At 36.5% G+C, this 20,466-nt stretch overlaps 1 protein-coding gene across 4 annotated transcripts in view; it reads right to left on the reverse strand.

Moving 5' to 3' along the window:
- mrps5 (mitochondrial ribosomal protein S5) overlaps positions 1–20,466 on the reverse strand; it is a 123,280-nt gene that overhangs the window by 99,594 nt on the left and 3,220 nt on the right. Inside the window, exons 1-2 of one of the 4 annotated variants that reach the window (XM_062059528.1) lie at positions 19,168–19,311; positions 13,219–13,263 (exon numbers count right to left, since the gene is read on the reverse strand). In XM_062059528.1, the coding sequence (XP_061915512.1) occupies positions 13,219–13,258 (40 nt within the window). In that variant the 5' untranslated portion in view covers positions 13,259–13,263; positions 19,168–19,311. Of the gene's footprint in view, positions 1–13,218; positions 13,264–18,910; positions 19,049–19,167; positions 19,312–20,466 lie in introns of those variants that run through there. The other 3 variants (XM_062059529.1, XM_062059525.1, XM_062059526.1) reach the window with 3 other exon arrangements.

A 20,466-nucleotide genomic window follows, 5' to 3' on the forward strand; every position in this document is an offset into this window, starting at 1 on the left:
TACAACACAAATACAATGTGCCTTTTGACAACGTTTAATCAATGTTGGGTTCTGACATTGATTTAACCATTGAATTTTGGTCATTTCCCAACCAATATTCTACAACACAAATAAAACATTGAAACAACATGCTTATTGACAACGTTTAATCAATGTTGGGTTCTGACGTGGATTTGACCTTTGAATTTTGGTAATTTCCCAACCAATATTCTACAACACAAATCCAACATTGAAACAACATGCTTTTCAATGACGTTTAATCAATGTTGGGTTCTGACATTGATTTGACCATTGACTTTTGGTCATTTCCAAACCAATATTCTACAACACAAATACAATGTTGAAACAACATGCTTATTGATGACATTTAATCAATGTTGTGTTATGATGTTGATTTGACCTATGAATTTTGGTCATTTTCCAACCAATATTCTACAACGTTGAAACAACATGCTTATTGATGACATTTAATCAATGTTGGGTTCTGACGTTGATTCAAACATTGAATGTTGGTCATTTTCCAACCAATATTCCACAACACAAATACAACGTTGAAACGACATGCTTTTTGATGACGTTTAATCAATGTTGGGTTCAGACGTTGATTTGACCTTTGAATTATGGTCATTTCACCACCAATATTCTACAACACAAATACAATGTGCCTTTTGACAACGTTTAATCAATGTTGGGTTCTGACATTGATTTGACCATTGAATTTTGGTCATTTCCCAACCAATATTCGACAACACAAATACAATGTTGAAACAACATGCTTATTGACGACATTTAATCAATGTTGGGTTCGGACGTTGATTTGACCTTTGAATTATGGTAATTTCACCACCAATATTCTATAACACAAATACAACGTTAAAACAACATGCTTTTCGACGACATTAAATCAATGTTGGGTTCTGACATTGATTCGACCTTTGAATTTTGGTCATTTCCAAACCAATATTCGACAACACAAATATAATGTTGAAACAACATGCTTATTGACGACATTTAATCAATGTTGGGTTCTGACGTTGATTCGACCATTGAATTTTGGTAATTTTTCAACTACTATTCCACAACACAAATACAACGTTGAAATGACATGCTTTTTGACGACGTTAAATCAATGTTGGGTTCGGACGTTGATTTGACCTTTGAATTATGGTAATTTCACCACCAAGATTCTACAACACAAATACAACATTGAAACAACATGCTTTTCGACGACATTAAATCAATGTTGGGTTCTGACATTGATTCGACCATTGAATTTTGGTCATTTCCCAACCAATATTCTACAACACAAATACAATGTGCCTTTTGACAACGTTTAATCAATGTTGGGTTCTGACATTGATTTAACCATTGAATTTTGGTCATTTCCCAACCAATATTCGACAACACAAATAAAACGTTGAAACAACATGCTTATTGACGACGTTTAATCAATGTTGGGTTCGGACGTTGATTTGACCTTTGAATTATTGTAATTTCACCACCAATATTCTACAACACAAATACAACATTGAAACAACATGCTTTTCGACGACATTAAATCAATGTTGGGTTCTGACATTGATTCGACCATTGAATTTTGGTCATTTCCCAACCAATATTCTACAACACAAATACAATGTGCCTTTTGACAACGTTTAATCAATGTTGGGTTCTGACATTGATTTAACCATTGAATTTTGGTCATTTCCCAACCAATATTCCACAACACAAATACAACATTGAAACAACATGCTTATTGACAACGTTTAATCAATGTTGGGTTCGGACGTTGATTTGACCTTTGAATTATGGTAATTTCACCACCAATATTCTACAACACAAATACAACGTTAAAACAACATGCTTTTCGATGACATTAAATCAATGTTGGGTTCTGATGTTGATTTAACCATTGGATTTTGGTCATTTCCCAACCAATATTCGACGACACAAATGCAATGTAGAAACTACATGCTTATTGATGACATTTAATAAATGTTGGGTTCTAATGTTGATTTGACCATTGAATTTTGGTCACTTCCCGACCAATATTCGACAACACACATACAATGTGCCTTTTGACAACGTTTAATCAATGTTGGGTTCTGACATTGATTTAACCATTGAATTTTGGTCATTTCCCAACCAATATTCTACAACACAAATAAAACATTGAAACAACATGCTTATTGACAACGTTTAATCAATGTTGGGTTCTGACGTGGATTTGACCTTTGAATTTTGGTAATTTCCCAACCAATATTCTACAACACAAATCCAACATTGAAACAACATGCTTTTCAATGACGTTTAATCAATGTTGGGTTCTGACATTGATTTGACCATTGACTTTTGGTCATTTCCAAACCAATATTCTACAACACAAATACAATGTTGAAACAACATGCTTTTTGATGACATTTAATCAATGTTGTGTTATGATGTTGATTTGACCTATGAATTTTGGTCATTTTCCAACCAATATTCTACAACGTTGAAACAACATGCTTATTGATGACATTTAATCAATGTTGGGTTCTGACGTTGATTCAAACATTGAATGTTGGTCATTTTCCAACCAATATTCCACAACACAAATACAACGTTGAAACGACATGCTTTTTGATGACGTTTAATCAATGTTGGGTTCAGACGTTGATTTGACCTTTGAATTATGGTCATTTCACCACCAATATTCTACAACACAAATACAATGTGCCTTTTGACAACGTTTAATCAATGTTGGGTTCTGACATTGATTTGACCATTGAATTTTGCTTCATTTCCCAACCAATATTCGACAACACAAATACAATGTTGAAACAACATGCTTATTGACGACATTTAATCAATGTTGGGTTCGGACGTTGATTTGACCTTTGAATTATGGTAATTTCACCACCAATATTCTATAACACAAATACAACGTTAAAACAACATGCTTTTCGACGACATTAAATCAATGTTGGGTTCTGACATTGATTCGACCTTTGAATTTTGGTCATTTCCAAACCAATATTCGACAACACAAATATAATGTTGAAACAACATGCTTATTGACGACATTTAATCAATGTTGGGTTCTGACGTTGATTCGACCATTGAATTTTGGTAATTTTTCAACTACTATTCCACAACACAAATACAACGTTGAAATGACATGCTTTTTGACGACGTTAAATCAATGTTGGGTTCGGACGTTGATTTGACCTTTGAATTATGGTAATTTCACCACCAAGATTCTACAACACAAATACAACATTGAAACAACATGCTTTTCGACGACATTAAATCAATGTTGGGTTCTGACATTGATTCGACCATTGAATTTTGGTCATTTCCCAACCAATATTCTACAACACAAATACAATGTGCCTTTTGACAACGTTTAATCAATGTTGGGTTCTGACATTGATTTAACCATTGAATTTTGGTCATTTCCCAACCAATATTCGACAACACAAATAAAACGTTGAAACAACATGCTTATTGACAACGTTTAATCAATGTTGGGTTCGGACGTTGATTTGACCTTTGAATTATGGTAATTTCACCACCAATATTCTACAACACAAATACAACATTGAAACAACATGCTTTTGGACGACATTAAATCAATGTTGGGTTCTGACATTGATTCGACCATTGAATTTTGGTCATTTCCCAACCAATATTCTACAACACAAATACAATGTGCCTTTTGACAACGTTTAATCAATGTTGGGTTCTGACATTGATTTAACCATTGAATTTTGGTCATTTCCCAACCAATATTCTACAACACAAATAAAACATTGAAACAACATGCTTATTGACAACGTTTAATCAATGTTGGGTTCTGACGTGGATTTGACCTTTGAATTTTGGTAATTTCCCAACCAATATTCTACAACACAAATCCAACATTGAAACAACATGCTTTTCAATGACGTTTAATCAATGTTGGGTTCTGACATTGATTTGACCATTGACTTTTGGTCATTTCCAAACCAATATTCTACAACACAAATACAATGTTGAAACAACATGCTTATTGATGACATTTAATCAATGTTGTGTTATGATGTTGATTTGACCTATGAATTTTGGTCATTTTCCAACCAATATTCTACAACGTTGAAACAACATGCTTATTGATGACATTTAATCAATGTTGGGTTCTGACGTTGATTCAAACATTGAATGTTGGTCATTTTCCAACCAATATTCCACAACACAAATACAACGTTGAAACGACATGCTTTTTGATGACGTTTAATCAATGTTGGGTTCAGACGTTGATTTGACCTTTGAATTATGGTCATTTCACCACCAATATTCTACAACACAAATACAATGTGCCTTTTGACAACGTTTAATCAATGTTGGGTTCTGACATTGATTTGACCATTGAATTTTGGTCATTTCCCAACCAATATTCGACAACACAAATACAATGTTGAAACAACATGCTTATTGACGACATTTAATCAATGTTGGGTTCGGACGTTGATTTGACCTTTGAATTATGGTAATTTCACCACCAATATTCTATAACACAAATACAACGTTAAAACAACATGCTTTTCGACGACATTAAATCAATGTTGGGTTCTGACATTGATTCGACCTTTGAATTTTGGTCATTTCCAAACCAATATTCGACAACACAAATATAATGTTGAAACAACATGCTTATTGACGACATTTAATCAATGTTGGGTTCTGACGTTGATTCGACCATTGAATTTTGGTAATTTTTCAACTACTATTCCACAACACAAATACAACGTTGAAATGACATGCTTTTTGACGACGTTAAATCAATGTTGGGTTCGGACGTTGATTTGACCTTTGAATTATGGTAATTTCACCACCAAGATTCTACAACACAAATACAACATTGAAACAACATGCTTTTCGACGACATTAAATCAATGTTGGGTTCTGACATTGATTCGACCATTGAATTTTGGTCATTTCCCAACCAATATTCTACAACACAAATACAATGTGCCTTTTGACAACGTTTAATCAATGTTGGGTTCTGACATTGATTTAACCATTGAATTTTGGTCATTTCCCAACCAATATTCGACAACACAAATAAAACGTTGAAACAACATGCTTATTGACGACGTTTAATCAATGTTGGGTTCGGACGTTGATTTGACCTTTGAATTATTGTAATTTCACCACCAATATTCTACAACACAAATACAACATTGAAACAACATGCTTTTCGACGACATTAAATCAATGTTGGGTTCTGACATTGATTCGACCATTGAATTTTGGTCATTTCCCAACCAATATTCTACAACACAAATACAATGTGCCTTTTGACAACGTTTAATCAATGTTGGGTTCTGACATTGATTTAACCATTGAATTTTGGTCATTTCCCAACCAATATTCCACAACACAAATACAACATTGAAACAACATGCTTATTGACAACGTTTAATCAATGTTGGGTTCGGACGTTGATTTGACCTTTGAATTATGGTAATTTCACCACCAATATTCTACAACACAAATACAACGTTAAAACAACATGCTTTTCGATGACATTAAATCAATGTTGGGTTCTGATGTTGATTTAACCATTGGATTTTGGTCATTTCCCAACCAATATTCGACGACACAAATGCAATGTAGAAACTACATGCTTATTGATGACATTTAATAAATGTTGGGTTCTAATGTTGATTTGACCATTGAATTTTGGTCACTTCCCGACCAATATTCGACAACACAAATACAACGTTGAAACAACATGCTTTTCGACGACGTTAAATCAATGTCGGGTTCTGACATTGATTTGACCATTGAATTTTGGTCACTTCCCGACCAATATTCGACAACACAAATACAACGTTGTAAAAACATTATTTTTGACGACGTTTAATCAATGTTGGGTTCTGACGTTGATTCGATCATTGAATTTTGGTCATTTCCTAACCAATATTGTACAACACAAATACAGCGTTGAAACAACACGCTTTTTGACAACGTTTATTCAATGTCAGTTTGTGACGTTGATTTGACCATTGAAATTTGGTCATTTCCCAACAAACAAAATGGATCCAACGTTGGACATCAACATCTCAATTTACAATTTACTATTTTGCAACATTGTTTCCAAGTCCGTTTTAAAGGACATGCACGTTTAATCAACGTTGTATCAATGTCTCGTGCCTGCTGGGTGGGGACTATATAAGTGGTGTGGGAGAAAAGATGGATGGAAGGTGGAAAAAAAAAAGAAAAAAAGAATGAGGATGAAGATGGAGAGCAAAAGCAGGAGAGAATGAATGATGGTGAGATTAGGAAGAGGTGAAGCATGAACGAGAGAGGTAAAATGAAAAGATGACAGAGTGAATAATGAATAATGGACCGGGAAGTGAAAAAATTCCAAAGAAAAACACCTTTTTACTACAAAAAACAGTAGAGCAACGATAACTAAAAGAAGAGTGAGTGCCAAATGCACCTAAACAGTTGTGCTGATGCACTGAAACGTCGCACATAAACAGCAAGGATACTTTTTAAAGCTACAGCGTCAGTTGATAGCTTCCATTATTGCAACGCCTCAGCTTTTACGAGCTGGCCACAAAACAAAAACACAAATGTCAAATTTAATGTTTGCTACCAGATGACCGATAAGTACAGTACACACACTGAAGGACGGTGTGAGTACTGTACCATGTAAGGAACTCCTCTTCCCAGAAAGAATGAATATCACTCTGCCGGAGTGTAGCAGGAAACTCTTTTAGACAAAACAAGCATGCAAAAAGTTTGTGTCATTACGGAAATAAACAACATGGTGATCTTTGCATGATGACTTTTGGCCAATAAAGACGTGATAACCATACATTATTGTTGCACATTTTCATACGGCGGCAATATTCTCTCACTTCCCTCGAAGCCATCGCTCTCATCCGCCTCCATCTGTCACATCATGCCGAATGAATGATGGCACTCGGGAGGCGGAGCCAAATGTACTTTTAGGATCATTTGACTGCAGGCGAACCACATTATGTCCCTCGAGATGATCTTTAATGCAAAGCATCACCGTTTACACGTCTGGGGGATATTACAAACACGGTGGCTAAAACAAGGCATAATGTTTGCAAAATGAGCCTTGATCCCAAGATCTTATATGGGGGGTCCTTAAAGGCCCACTGAAACCCACTACTAGCGACCACGCAGTTTGATAGTTTATATATCAATGATGAAATCTTAACATTGCAACACATGCCAATACGGCCGGGTTAACTTATAAAGTGACATTTTAAACTTCCCGGGAAATATCCGGCTGAAACGTCTCGGTATGATGACGTATGCGCGTGACGTAGTCAGTTAAACGGAAGTATTGGTACCCTGTAGAATCCTATAAAAAAAGCTCTGTTTTCATTTCATAATTCCACAGTATTCTGGACATCTGTGTTGGTGAATCTTTTGCAATTTGTTTAATGAACAATGAAGGCTGCAAAGAAGAAAGTTGTAGGTGGGATCGGTGTAATAGCAGCAGACTACAGCAACACAACCGGAGGACTTTGTTGGAGAGCAGACGCGCTAGCCGGCGACCTCACCTTGACTTCCTACGTCTCCGGGCCGCCAACCGCATCTGTGATCGGGTGAAGTCCTTCGTCGCACCGTCGATCGCTGGAACGCAGGTGAGCACGGTTGTTGATGAGCAGATGAAGGCTGGCTGGCGTAGGTGGATAGCTAATGTTTTTAGCATAGCTCTGTGAGGTCCGGTTGCTAAGTTAGCTTCAATGGCGTCGTTAGCACAGCAAGGTTAACCTTCGCCAGGCTGGAAAGCATTAACCGTGTATTTACATGTCCACGGTTTAATAGTATTGTTGATTTTCTATCTATCCTTCCAGTCAGGGGTTTATTTTTTTTGTTTCTATGTGCAGTTAAAGCACGATGCTATCACGTTAGCTCGTAGCTAAAGTGTTTCACCGATGTATTGTCGTGGAGATAAAAGTCACTGTGAATGTCCATTTCACATTCTCGACTCTCATTTTCAAGAGGATATAGTACCTGAGGTGGTTTAAAATACAAATCTGTGATCCACAATAGAAAAAGGAGAGAGTGTGGAATCCAATGAGCCAGCTTGTACCTAAGTTACGGTCAGAGCGAAAAAAGATATGTCTTGAACTGCACTCTAACGTTCCTCATCCACGAATCTTTCATCCTCGCTCAAATTAATGGGGAAATCGTCGCTTTCTCGGTCCGAATCGCTCTTACTTCTGGCCGCCATCACTGTAAACAATAGGGAACTTTGCGGAAATGTTCAGCTGACTACGTCACGCTACTTCCGGTAGGGGCAAGGCTTTTTTTTGTCGGATACCAAAAGTTGCGATCTTTATCGTTGTTGTTCTATACTAAATCCTTTCAGCAAAAATATGGCAATATCACGAAATGATCAAGTATGACACAGAATAGATCTGCTATCCCCGTTTAAATAAAAAAAATTCATTTCAGTAGGCCTTTAACACTATTCAGGCCAAACTGATGGAGAGATGGAGCGGGGACCCCCTACTTATACTAGGGATGTCCCGGGGGCGTGGTTATTTACAGCTAGAATTCACCAACTCGAGTATTTCATATATATTTATTTATATATATATATATATATATATATATATATATATATATATATATATATATATATATATATATATATATATATATATATATATATATATATATTTTATTTTTTATTTTTTTATTTACATAAAAGAAATACTTGAATTTCAGTGTTCCGGTGGCTATCCATTAGATGGCAGTATTGTCCTGTTTAACTTCTCCGTTCATGATGAGTATATCATTTCGGCCACCGTGTTCAATGGAGAAGTCTGTTCTACATATTTACAGGCAACATACACCTTCCCCTTCGAACTGTCCTGGATGAACTGAAATTCTTGTTTCCATTCGTTTGAATTCGTTAGGCAAGCTGTTTATATTGTGGGAAAGCGGACGTGAGAACAGGCTGTCCCCACTCAGTCTCAGGTCCGCATTGAGCTGGAGGGGGCGTGGCCTCCAGCTCCGGCTGAATACCGGGAGTTTGTCGGGAGAAAATCTCTGCCGGGAGGTTGTCGGGAGAGGCGCTGAATACCAGGATTCTCCCGCTAAAAACGGGAGGGTTGGCAAGTATGGCCTACTTAGTTGTCAGATTCATGTTGAAAAGGGTTTTAGTATTCTTGATAACAACTAGCCAGCTGAATTTGGTGAGTTTGAATAATACACAATGGTTGGTAACAAGAAACTGACCTGTTTATTCAAGGATAAACACAAAATAGACAAAATTATACATTCATTGAACAGTAAAAAAGTGAACAGTATAAAGTGCAAATAATGCTGTAAACATTATTAAAAAAAGCAAAACACACAAACAACCTGAGTGGGATAAAATGTCTATAACTCAGCATCAATACTTGCTCTTGAACAAGTGTAAACTTAAAAAAAAAAAATGGTGTGCCCCCCCTGACTGCAGTCCGAGCATAATGGGGAGATTATTTCTAACAAAGACGATCATGGAAAGCCCACTTTACTCACGAGAGATAACGGCTCATCATCCAGAATTGTTTCCTTGGCAATGACTCTAGTTCTCCCCTGGGCTTTAGCACTGTTCAGTGGCACTATGGCACACTTCGCCAACGTTTCTGTCAGAGTTAGTTGGGTAGGACCTTTCTTTTTCTTTTCGTCAGTTTTCTTTAGGAATTCTTCATATTCTTTACGGTGGTATTTCGCTAAATGCTTGATCAGATTTGTTGTATTAAAATTTCTTACAACTTTACCACCACGCTTGACTTTATTGTGGCATGTTTTGCACTCCACCTCTTCATCTTTTTTGTTTTGCAGGGTTAAATAATCCCACACAGCTGACATTTTTACAGGTAAGACCTGTGGATGTGTTGAAGGTGTGCTGAGTGGAATGTATTATTTAAATCGTGCGTTGGAAGACACGGACCAGAATTTTTTTTAAAACTGGATCTGCATTTTCCCATGCCTTGCCGATACGCATTTTTTGGCAAATATCGGTGGCCGATCCGATCCGAATATCGGATCGGGACATCCCTAATTTATACATCCTGTTTTTATTTAAATTGGTTCTAAAGATACCCTATTACAGTGCAATACTGTAAGATATTTAAATCGCTAGCTACCTTAAACACTGACATGAATGCAACAACCTACCATGAATTGATTAATGTGGAACCCGACTTAAACAAGTTGAAAAACTTATTCGGGTGTTACCATTTAGTGGTCAATTGTAAGGAATATGTACTGTACTGTGCAATCTACTAATATAAGTCTCAATCAATCAATCAATCAACCTAATGATTTATTCATGATTTCATTTTAGGCCTGAAAGGTACAGTGATAGGGTGTACATGTCATTGCCATTTACTGTATAAACTGCACCAATGTTTTTTCGTGTTGAAAAATGGAAACATTGCGGGAAGAAATTTACTAAAATATAATTAAAAAGGTCTAATCAAAATGAATAAAGCATTTCATGACCTCCCGATATATCAGCGGACCCCCTTTTGAAGATTTCTGTCTCAAGTTAAAAACAAATTTGTTAAAAACATTTTTTATTTGGATCTTCATTTAAAAAAAATGGATTTACAAAATATGATCTGTACTTTATTTCTTACGATAATACAATCGTTTTTTTTTTTGTAACATTACATTTCTTTGCTGATTGGCTGTGTAAAAAAACACAACTTCCTACTTCCTGTTGTTACTAAATATGGTTAATATAGTTTCAACTTGGCGTTTATTGTTATTTATCTTATTGTTTTGTTATATTTTTAACTCTTTGTTTCTCTAGTAGTTATTAGCTTTTATATACCACGGCAATTTATTCAACTGTGCCTCTTTTTTACCTACATATTTATTTAATATTGACTAGTGTACGAGAGGCACACTGCGTATGGCCAACAGTCCAATGAGAGATACTACTACATCTTAACATGTAGGTGAGAAAATAGAAGAAACGGAATTATTCATTTAGTGCATAGAAACGTACTGACTGTAAAAAGAGACGTCAGACAAGGCAGCACAAATATTCAAAGAATACCTTAAAGGCCTACTGAAATTAATTTTTTTTATTTAAACAGGGATAGCAGATCCATTCTATGTGTCATACTTGATCATTTCGCGATATTGCCATATTTTTGCTGAAATGATTTAGTAGAGAACATCGACGATAAAGTTCGCAACTTTTGGTCGCTGATAAAAAACCTTGCCTGTACCGGAAGTAGCGTGACGTCACAGGTTGAAAGGCTCCTCACATTTCCCCATTGTTTACACCAGCAGCGAGAGCGATTCGGACCGAGAAAGCGACGATTACCCCATTAATTTGAGCCAGGATGAAAGATTCGTGGATGAGGAACGTGAGAGTGAAGGACTAGAGTGCAGTGCAGGACACATCTTTTTTCGATCTGACCGTAACTTAGGTACAAGCTGGCTCATTGGATTCCACACTCTCTCCTTTTTCTATTGTGGATCACGGATTTGTATTTTAAACCACCTCGGATACTATATCCTCTTGAAAATGAGAGTCAAGAACGCGAAATGTACATTCACAGTGACTTTTATCTCCACGACAATACATCAGCGAAGCACTTTGGCTACGGAGCTAACGTGATAGCATCGGGCTTAACTGCATATAGAAACAAAAGAAATAAATCCCTGACTGGAAGGATAGACAGAAAATCAACAATACTATTAAACCATGGACCTGTAACTACACGGTTAATGCTTTCCAGCCTGGCGAAGCTTAACAATGCTGTTGCTAACGACGCCATTGAAGCTAACTTAGCAACGGGACCTCACAGAGCTATGCTAAAAACATTAGCTATCAACCTACGCCAGCCAGCCCTCATCTGCTCATCAACACCCGTGCTCACCTGCGTTCCAGCGATCGATGGAGCGACGAAGGACTTCACCCGATCACAGATGCGGTCGGCGGCTAGCGTCGGATAGTGCGTCTGCTATCCAAGTCAAAGTCCTCCTGGTTGTGTTGCTGCAGCCAGCCGCTAATACACCGATCCCACCTACAACTTTCTTCTTTGCAGTCTTCATTGTTCATTAAACAAATTGCAAAACATTCACCAACACAGATGTCCAGAATACTGCGGAATTTTGAGATGAAAACAGAGCTTTTTGTATTGGATTCAATGGGGTCCGAATACTTCCGTTTCAACGATTGACGTCACGCGTATACGTCATCATACATAGACGTTTTCAACCGGAAGTTTAGCGGGAAATTTAAAATTGCACTTTATAAGTTAACCCGGCCGTATTGGCATGTGTTGCAATGTTAAGATTTCATCATTGATATATAAACTATCAGACTGTGTGGTCGGTAGTAGTGGCTTTCAGTAGGCCTTTAAAACTAGTAAAAATAATATTAATATAATGTGCTGTCATCTGTGTCAGTAGAAATATTCACATTTCAGCCTACAAGAATTCCACTTCTCACAAGAGAAAATTGTATATGACGCACATGATACACACACACACACACACACACACACTGACTGCAATTGTCATCCAAGAAACATTAAAAAAATAGCTAACAAATAAATCAGAAGTTACTCACAAGTTACTCTATACTTGGGTAGTTTTTTTCATGCATTACTTACTCAAGTAATTATTTTGATGACTACTTTTTACTTGCTTGAGTCATATTATCCTAAAGTGACGGTACTCTTACTTGAGTACAATTTTGGGGTACTCTACCCACCTCTGGAAAGTTAGCACCCTTTAGACATCAGTATAAATGTTGCAAATCGCCCCTTCAAGGTGATTTTAATGTTCTATTTTCACTTACTTTAAGTTGATGTACTTTTATATAACATGAAAGCTGCAATATACAAATAAAGTTATGTGGAAATTTTACTCATGACCTCCATTATTCTAACATGTAGCAAGCCCATGTTTTATCTTTGGAAGCCTGGGCTTGAAATAATGAGCAGAAAGTGTGGATGAGATGGTGTTGACTGTAAGTGTCGCACTACTCCGTCAATATCATCAGCGTGTGTGTTGGCGATGCGACAAAGCAGTGATACATTATCCACAGAATCCTTGTCTGTTGTGTGTGTGTGTGTGTGTGTGTGTGTGTGTGTGTGTGTGTGTGTGTGTGTGTGTGTGTGTGTGTGTGTGTGTGTGTGTGTGTGTGTGTGTGTGTGTGTGTGTGTGTGTGCACGCACTCACTCAGGCGTGTGTCGTCACGGTGAAAGGAAGACTGGATCATCGATCCTGGATCAGCACAAAAGAGAGTAAAAAACACTTGTCAATCAAGCAAGGAGAGGATTTTCTGCAAAGGCTGCAGAACTGAACGAGTCAATACGGACGAGGCGAAACAGCACATTGTTCCTGTTGATGGGAAGTTTGAGTATCAAAACAAAAATAGATGCAGCAATCGATTGATATAAAGTATTGTCTAAAAAAAAAATCATTTTTAAATATCACTAGGGCTCGGCGATAGAACAATATCAATATATATCGCGATAGATATGTAATCGATATCAATAAAAAATGCGTTTGTTCGATAACTATTTTTTTTTCTTTTTTGTCGGAAGAAAGCGGAAGTTGCGAGGCAAGGTTGGTTGCATGAACAAAGGCACTCGCTCTCTGGTAACCGAGCAACGCAGGAAGTGATCACCGATCGGTGGGAGTGACACGCCAACAGCCAATCAGGTAACAGCATCAAATATCAAGTTTGGTCGCGCCATCTTGTTGTCGGGCGGTTGATTCTTTGCATGGAGTGAGAAGAGAAAGTAAAGATGAGGAAACTGTGGATAAAACAGGAAAAGTCACCTCGACTGTGTGGCGTTTTTGGGGATTTTTTTCCCTACCAAGACCGGTAATACAACAGCACCTTTGCCACGCTCACCCTTTAGAGCACAGCAGTAACTAAATAATTCTTCTCAGCTTTCTCTGTGTATACATTTTCACACTTTGCACTATTTTCTTACACTTTTTTCGGCATTTCTTACATATTTACTTATTTTTGCACCTTCATTTTAAGAGCTTATTTTTAAGCGTTCAATGGGATTTTACAAATTGCGCGTAATCTACGGCGTTTCATCTCTTAAATGTCTGAGATGGAGTGATGGTGCCCAACCTTATTTAATAAAAAAAAAACAAGCAATTATTACTTTAAAATACTTTGATCACTGCGCTAAAGTACCAAAAATACACATTTGTGTGCATACCCATCACTCAATAATACTGTACATTGTTTGTAGCTCGCAGCTGACTTGGCTAATGCCAACAGCCTACTAAATGCTTCGTGTGAAAGAGAATAAAACATGTTTTGATTTAAAATTCTGAAAATGCACCAGATGATGGCGTTAAAAGTAGAGATGTCCGATTATATCGGGCTGCAGATATTATCGGCCGATCCATGCTTTAAAATGTAATATCGGAATTTATCGGTATCGGTTTCAAAAAGTAAAATGTATGACTTTTTAAAACGCCACTGTACGTAGTGGTACACGGACGTAGGGAGAAGTACAGAGCGCCATAAACCTTAAAGGCACTGCCTTTGCATGCCGACCCAATAACATAATACCTACAGCTTTTCACACACACAAGTGAATGCAAGCATACTTGGTCAACAGTCATACAGGTCACACTGAGAGTAGCCGTATAAACAACTTTAACACTGTTACAAATATGCGCCACACTGTGAACCCACACCAAACAAGAATGACAAACACATTTCGGGAGAACATCTGCACCGTAACACAACATAAACACAACAGAACAAATACCCAGAACCCCTTGCAGCACTAACTCTTCCGGGACGCTACAATATACACCTCCCGCTACCCCCTATACCACCCCACCTCAACCCCGCCCACCTCAACCTCTCCCTGAGAGAGCATGTCCCAAATTCCAAGCTGCTGTTTTGAGGCATGTTAAAAAAAATAATGCACTTTGTGACTTCAATAATAAATATGGCAGTGCCATGTTGGCATTTTTTTCCATAACTTGAGTTGATTTAGTCCTGCATTCAGCCGTGTAAATAAGCAATTCAGAGGCCCACAAGACCCACAATGCATTGCGTTTTCCACGTCACTCTTCCAAGCCCTATAAATCAACTTTTTTGGGGGTTTCTCCAGTGCAACACCTTCTTGCTAACACCTAGCAGCTAATGTTGCGCTAACACAACTTCTTCCACATTCTTTCCACCATCAGTATCCTACATGCAGCTTGAATTAGTTTTTTAAGAAATAGTTTTACTTTTGTTTTTATCTTGCTATACTCGGCTCCACACGGTCTTCAGTTCCCTTTATCCAGCTGACACTTCCTGTTTCTCGGTTGGACTTCCTGCTTCACACAAGCTTGAGAATAAGGTGAAGTGAATTATATTTATATAGCGTTTTTCTCTAGTGACTCAAAGCGCTTTTACATAGTGAAACCTGTTATCCAAGTTACATTTAAACCAGTGTGGGTGGCACTGGGAGCAGGTGGGTGAAGTGTCTTGCCCAAGGACACAACGGCAGTGAATCGGATGGCGGAAGCGGGGATCTAACCTGGAACCCTCAAGTTGCTGGCACGGCCGCCCTACCAAACAAGCTATGCCACCCCAAAAAAAAATTTTTTTTGAATAAAACAAAAAATAAATGTAACATACATTTTTTCCAGTTGACTGGATCACTAATATATATTTTTTTAATTTCAATATTCTAATTTATTACATTAGTAATTAATTCATGGTACATTAATCAAATGTTTAAGTCACTTATTATTTTATTTATTTTATTTTGGCTAACATTAATGCTACCAATTATACATTTTAAATACCTTATTTTAAGTTAAATACTAATAAAATGTTGGTGACATACCGGTAAATAAAATGATAATTTACCTATGGATTGTTAAAAAGTCGTTAAAAGTCATGTTTGCTCACTAACCCACCTTCCTTGGCCTTGCTTCCATGCTAGAAATAAAGAAAACGTCACCAAATCTTTTTTTTTTTTTCTTAAGCAATCATGACCACAATTGTGGCAGTTCATGACGCCATGTTTTGAACTTGTTAAGTTAAGTTAAAAGTTCAAGTTAAAGTACCAATGATTGTCACACACACACTAAGTGTGGTGAAATCTGTCCTCTGCATTTGACCCATCCCCTTGTTCACCCTCTGGGAGGTGAGGGGAGCAGTGAGCAGCAGCGGTGGCCGCGCCCGGGATACATTTTTGGTGATTCAACCCCCAATTCCAACCCTTGATGCTGAGTGCCAAACAGGGAGATAATGGGTCCCATATATATATATTTTTTTGGTATGACTCAGCTGGGGTTTGAACTCACGACCTACCGATCTCAGGGCGGACACTCTAACCACTAGGCCACTGAGTGGTTAGAGCTCCTTTTTGGACCACCATCTTGCTAACACTTAGCAGCTAATGTTGCGCGAACACAGGTGTCAGCAACCCGCGGCCCTAGAGCCGCATGCGGTTCTTTTAGCGCCGGCCTAGTGGCTCTCTGGAGCTTTTTCAAAAATTTAAAAAGACGATGGAAAAAATATATTTTTTGCTTTAACATTTAATAAAACATGACACAAATCTCCCTAATTGTTAGAAATCACACTGTTTGTATTAAACATGCAAACTTTTTATGCTGTGCGTGAATGCACAAAGGTGAGCTTTGTTGACGTTGACTTGTGCTAATCAGGCATATTTGGTCACTGCATTACTGCAAGCTAATCGATGCTAACATGCTATTTAGACTAGCTGTTTGTACATATTGCATCATTATGCCTCGTGTGTAGGTATATTTGAGGTCACTTTATTTCCTTTAAGTCCTCTTAATTCAACTCATATTTGCATATCTCATGACAATATGTATGTAATATCGGCTGCATTTCTGATAGTTGCTTGTGTGCCATGTTGTTCCAGACCACAGCAAACGCTACCCAGCTTGCAAAGATTGTAATAAATCCATTAGAAGACATTACATCATGTGTTGTCTTCATTTTAACACTTATATAAGACTTTTAAAGTCATTTTGATAGTAGGCTAATATAACTAATATAAACACTTACATCATGTGTTGTCTTCATTATAACACTTATATAAGACTTTTAATTTTTTGCAGCTTCAGACAGATTTTTAAAATCTTGCCTAGGGCGCCAGATTGGTTAGGGCCAGGCCTGATTATGATAAAAGTTGGAATTTGACTCAATAACAGTCACAATTTTACAAGAAAAGCTTAAAATTTTGGCAATTTTATAAAAAGAGTCGTAATTTTACTCGCCAAAAGTCACAATTTTATAAGAAAACTTTAACATTTTGGCAATATTGTAATAATAATCGGAATTTCACTCATTACTTTACTCAAAAAATGTCACTATTTTACAAGAACAACAAAAAAATTGGCGATATTGTGATGAAAGTCAGAATTTTATATGACATTTTGCATTAAAAAGTAAACATTTTACATAAAGTAATATTTTTACAAGAAAATATTGCAATATTACAGAAATAAAAAGAATATGAGGAATTGTTCTAAATTTTATAAGAACAAAGTTGACACATTGTGAGAAAAAGACTGATTTTAGTTAATAAAATTTTTTGTTTGTAATTGGGTTTTTTTAATCTTCATTATTTACTTGAAGTTATTACAGTAAGTCTCTATATACATATTTCTTTTAATTTTTTTAGTTAATTTTGGCGCATTTCAAATTCTTACACACTTGTTATTTCATATAATGACCAGAGGGGGAGCACTTGTAAAACCGGGGGCGTGGTTATTTACCGCTAGAATTCACCAACTCAAATATTTTCATATATATATATATATATATATATATATATATATATATATATATATATATATATATATATATATATATATATATATATATATATATATATATATATATATAATATATGTATGAAATACTTGACTTTCAGTGAATTCTAGCTATATATATATATATTTATTTTATTTACATAAAATAAATACTTGAATTATCTATCCATTAGATGGCAGTATTGTCTCCGTTCATGAGTATGTCATTTGGGCCACCGTGTTCAATGGAGAAGTCTGTTCTACATATTTACAGGCAACACTCACCTTCCCCTTCCAACTGTCCTGGATGAACTGAAATTCTTGTTTCCATTCGTTTTGGAACTTGCAAGCGTATTTATATTGTGGGAAAGCGGACGTGAGAAAAGGCTGTCCCCACTCAGTCTCAGGTCCGCATTGAGCTGGAGGGGGCGTGGCCTCCAGCTCCGGCTGAATACCGGGAGTTTGTCGGGAGAAAATCTCTGCCGGGAGGTTGTCGGGAGAGGTGCTGAATAACGGGATTCTCCCGCTAAAAACGGGAGGGTTGGCAAGTATGCATATGGGACGCGGGTTGTCTTACGTCAGCACCGGAAGTGGTACAATCAGCTGTTCACCTGGCGGGTTTTTTGGGATGAATAGGGAAATCCTTCTTTAGCTGCCGTCTGGTTTTATCGTATATTGCTGCCTTTGGCACCTTTTTGTATGCACATTAAATCGACAAAAAAATCCTGACTTTGGAGCAATGTTCACGGACTCTAGTATTTGTCTCTCAATTAGATGCAATGGTTTTCCGTATTGGGACCAGGATTTTGGGCCTAACTTGTTCACCACATGGACGTACTTTTCCACACACACACACACACACACACACACACACACACACACACACACACACACACACACACACACACACACACACACACACACACACACACACACACACACACACACACACACACACACACACACACACACACACAAAGTCTTGAGCATGAAGGTCACCTGCCAACACACACACACACCTGGCAACCCGTCCTCCCTCCCTTCTTCCTCCCACATCATGTCTTCTGCTCTTCCAGCGTCTTCCCCGCCGGGCTCGCTCGCTCACCTCCATTTTGCAAGGTCGTCCTCGACTAAGCGAGCTGCCACCGAGGAGCGCCCCGTTGTCACCGAAGCTTATCGTGATGAATGAGAGCGAGGCAGGAGTGTGAGAGAAAGATGTAAATGAAAGGATGAATGGACAGTGTTTGTAAAAAGAAAAGAAAGGAAAAAGAAGCCTTCAGCGTTACGGCCACCAGGGGGTGCTGTCTGCTGGACGGCAGCTGTTTGTGATGATGTAACATGAGTAGCTAATTGGATCCATACCTTTATGCTTGCTTTGATGGAAGAATCTTCACGTTTTAGAATGGAATAAAAACATTTACGATGTTTTTTTTAGCTTTCCCGTTGAATCACCCTACAGGAGGTGACTTTGTAGCTTCTTCCACATCCTACATGCAGCTTGAATTAGTTTTTTTTAAGCAACATTTTTTACTTCATCACTTCCTGTTTCTCGGTTGGACTTCCTGCTTCACACAGGCTTGAAAATAAATTTAAGAATATAATTTTTTTCCATTTGATTAGATATTTTTTTCCTAATCTATTACATTAGCAATTAATTCATGGTGTATGAATCAAATGTTTAACTCACTTATTATATTTGTATTTTATTTGGTTATGAAAATTAATGTTCCCAATAATACATTTTAAATACATTATTTTAAGTAAAATACTCATACAATATAGGTGACATAAATACAATGCTCAATTTACTTATGGATTGTATTGTTATTTTATTTCATTTTATTTTTGTATTATATAAAATATACTTGAATTAATGCTACTATGGATACATCATAAACTAATTATTACAAATTAAATTTATGAAATGCTAAGATTACCGTTTTGAGTAAAATACTAAGAACAATATCCCAGACATAAATAAAATGCTCAATTTACTTATTTATATTATTGTGATTTTATTTTATTTTTTTGGTATTCATTGAAATATACTTGAATTATTGCTACTATGGATATATCTCAAATTAATTGTATTATTGAAAATAAAAGTGATTGGGTATTGAATTGTTGAAATGCTAAGATTACCGTTTTCAGTAAAATTTTAAGAAAAATATTGGCGACAAATAAAATGCTCAATTGACTTATTTATATTATTCAGATTTATTTTAGTTTTTTCGTATTCATTAAATTATACTTGTATTATTGATACTATGGATACATCTGAAATTTAGTTTATAATTGAAAATACAAATTATTGGGTATTGAATTGATCAAATGCTAAGATTACTGTTTTCAGTCAAATTTAAAGAGAAATATTGGCGCCATAAATAAAATGGTCACTTGACTTATTTATATTATTGTGATTTTATTAAAAACTTTTTCATATTAATTGAAATATGCTTGAATTATTGATACCATGGATTAATTGAAAATTAAGTTTAGTTATCAAAAATAAAAATTACAGGGAAATTAATTTATTAAATGCTAAGATTATGGTTTTCAGTAAAATATTAAGAAAAATATTGGTGACATGAATAAAATGCTCAATTTACCTGTTAATCTTATTGTGATTGTATTTAAAAAAAAATCATATTCATTAAAATA

This window comes from Entelurus aequoreus, linkage group LG09 (genome assembly GCF_033978785.1).
Source record: "Entelurus aequoreus isolate RoL-2023_Sb linkage group LG09, RoL_Eaeq_v1.1, whole genome shotgun sequence".
NCBI lineage: Eukaryota > Metazoa > Chordata > Actinopteri > Syngnathiformes > Syngnathidae > Entelurus > Entelurus aequoreus.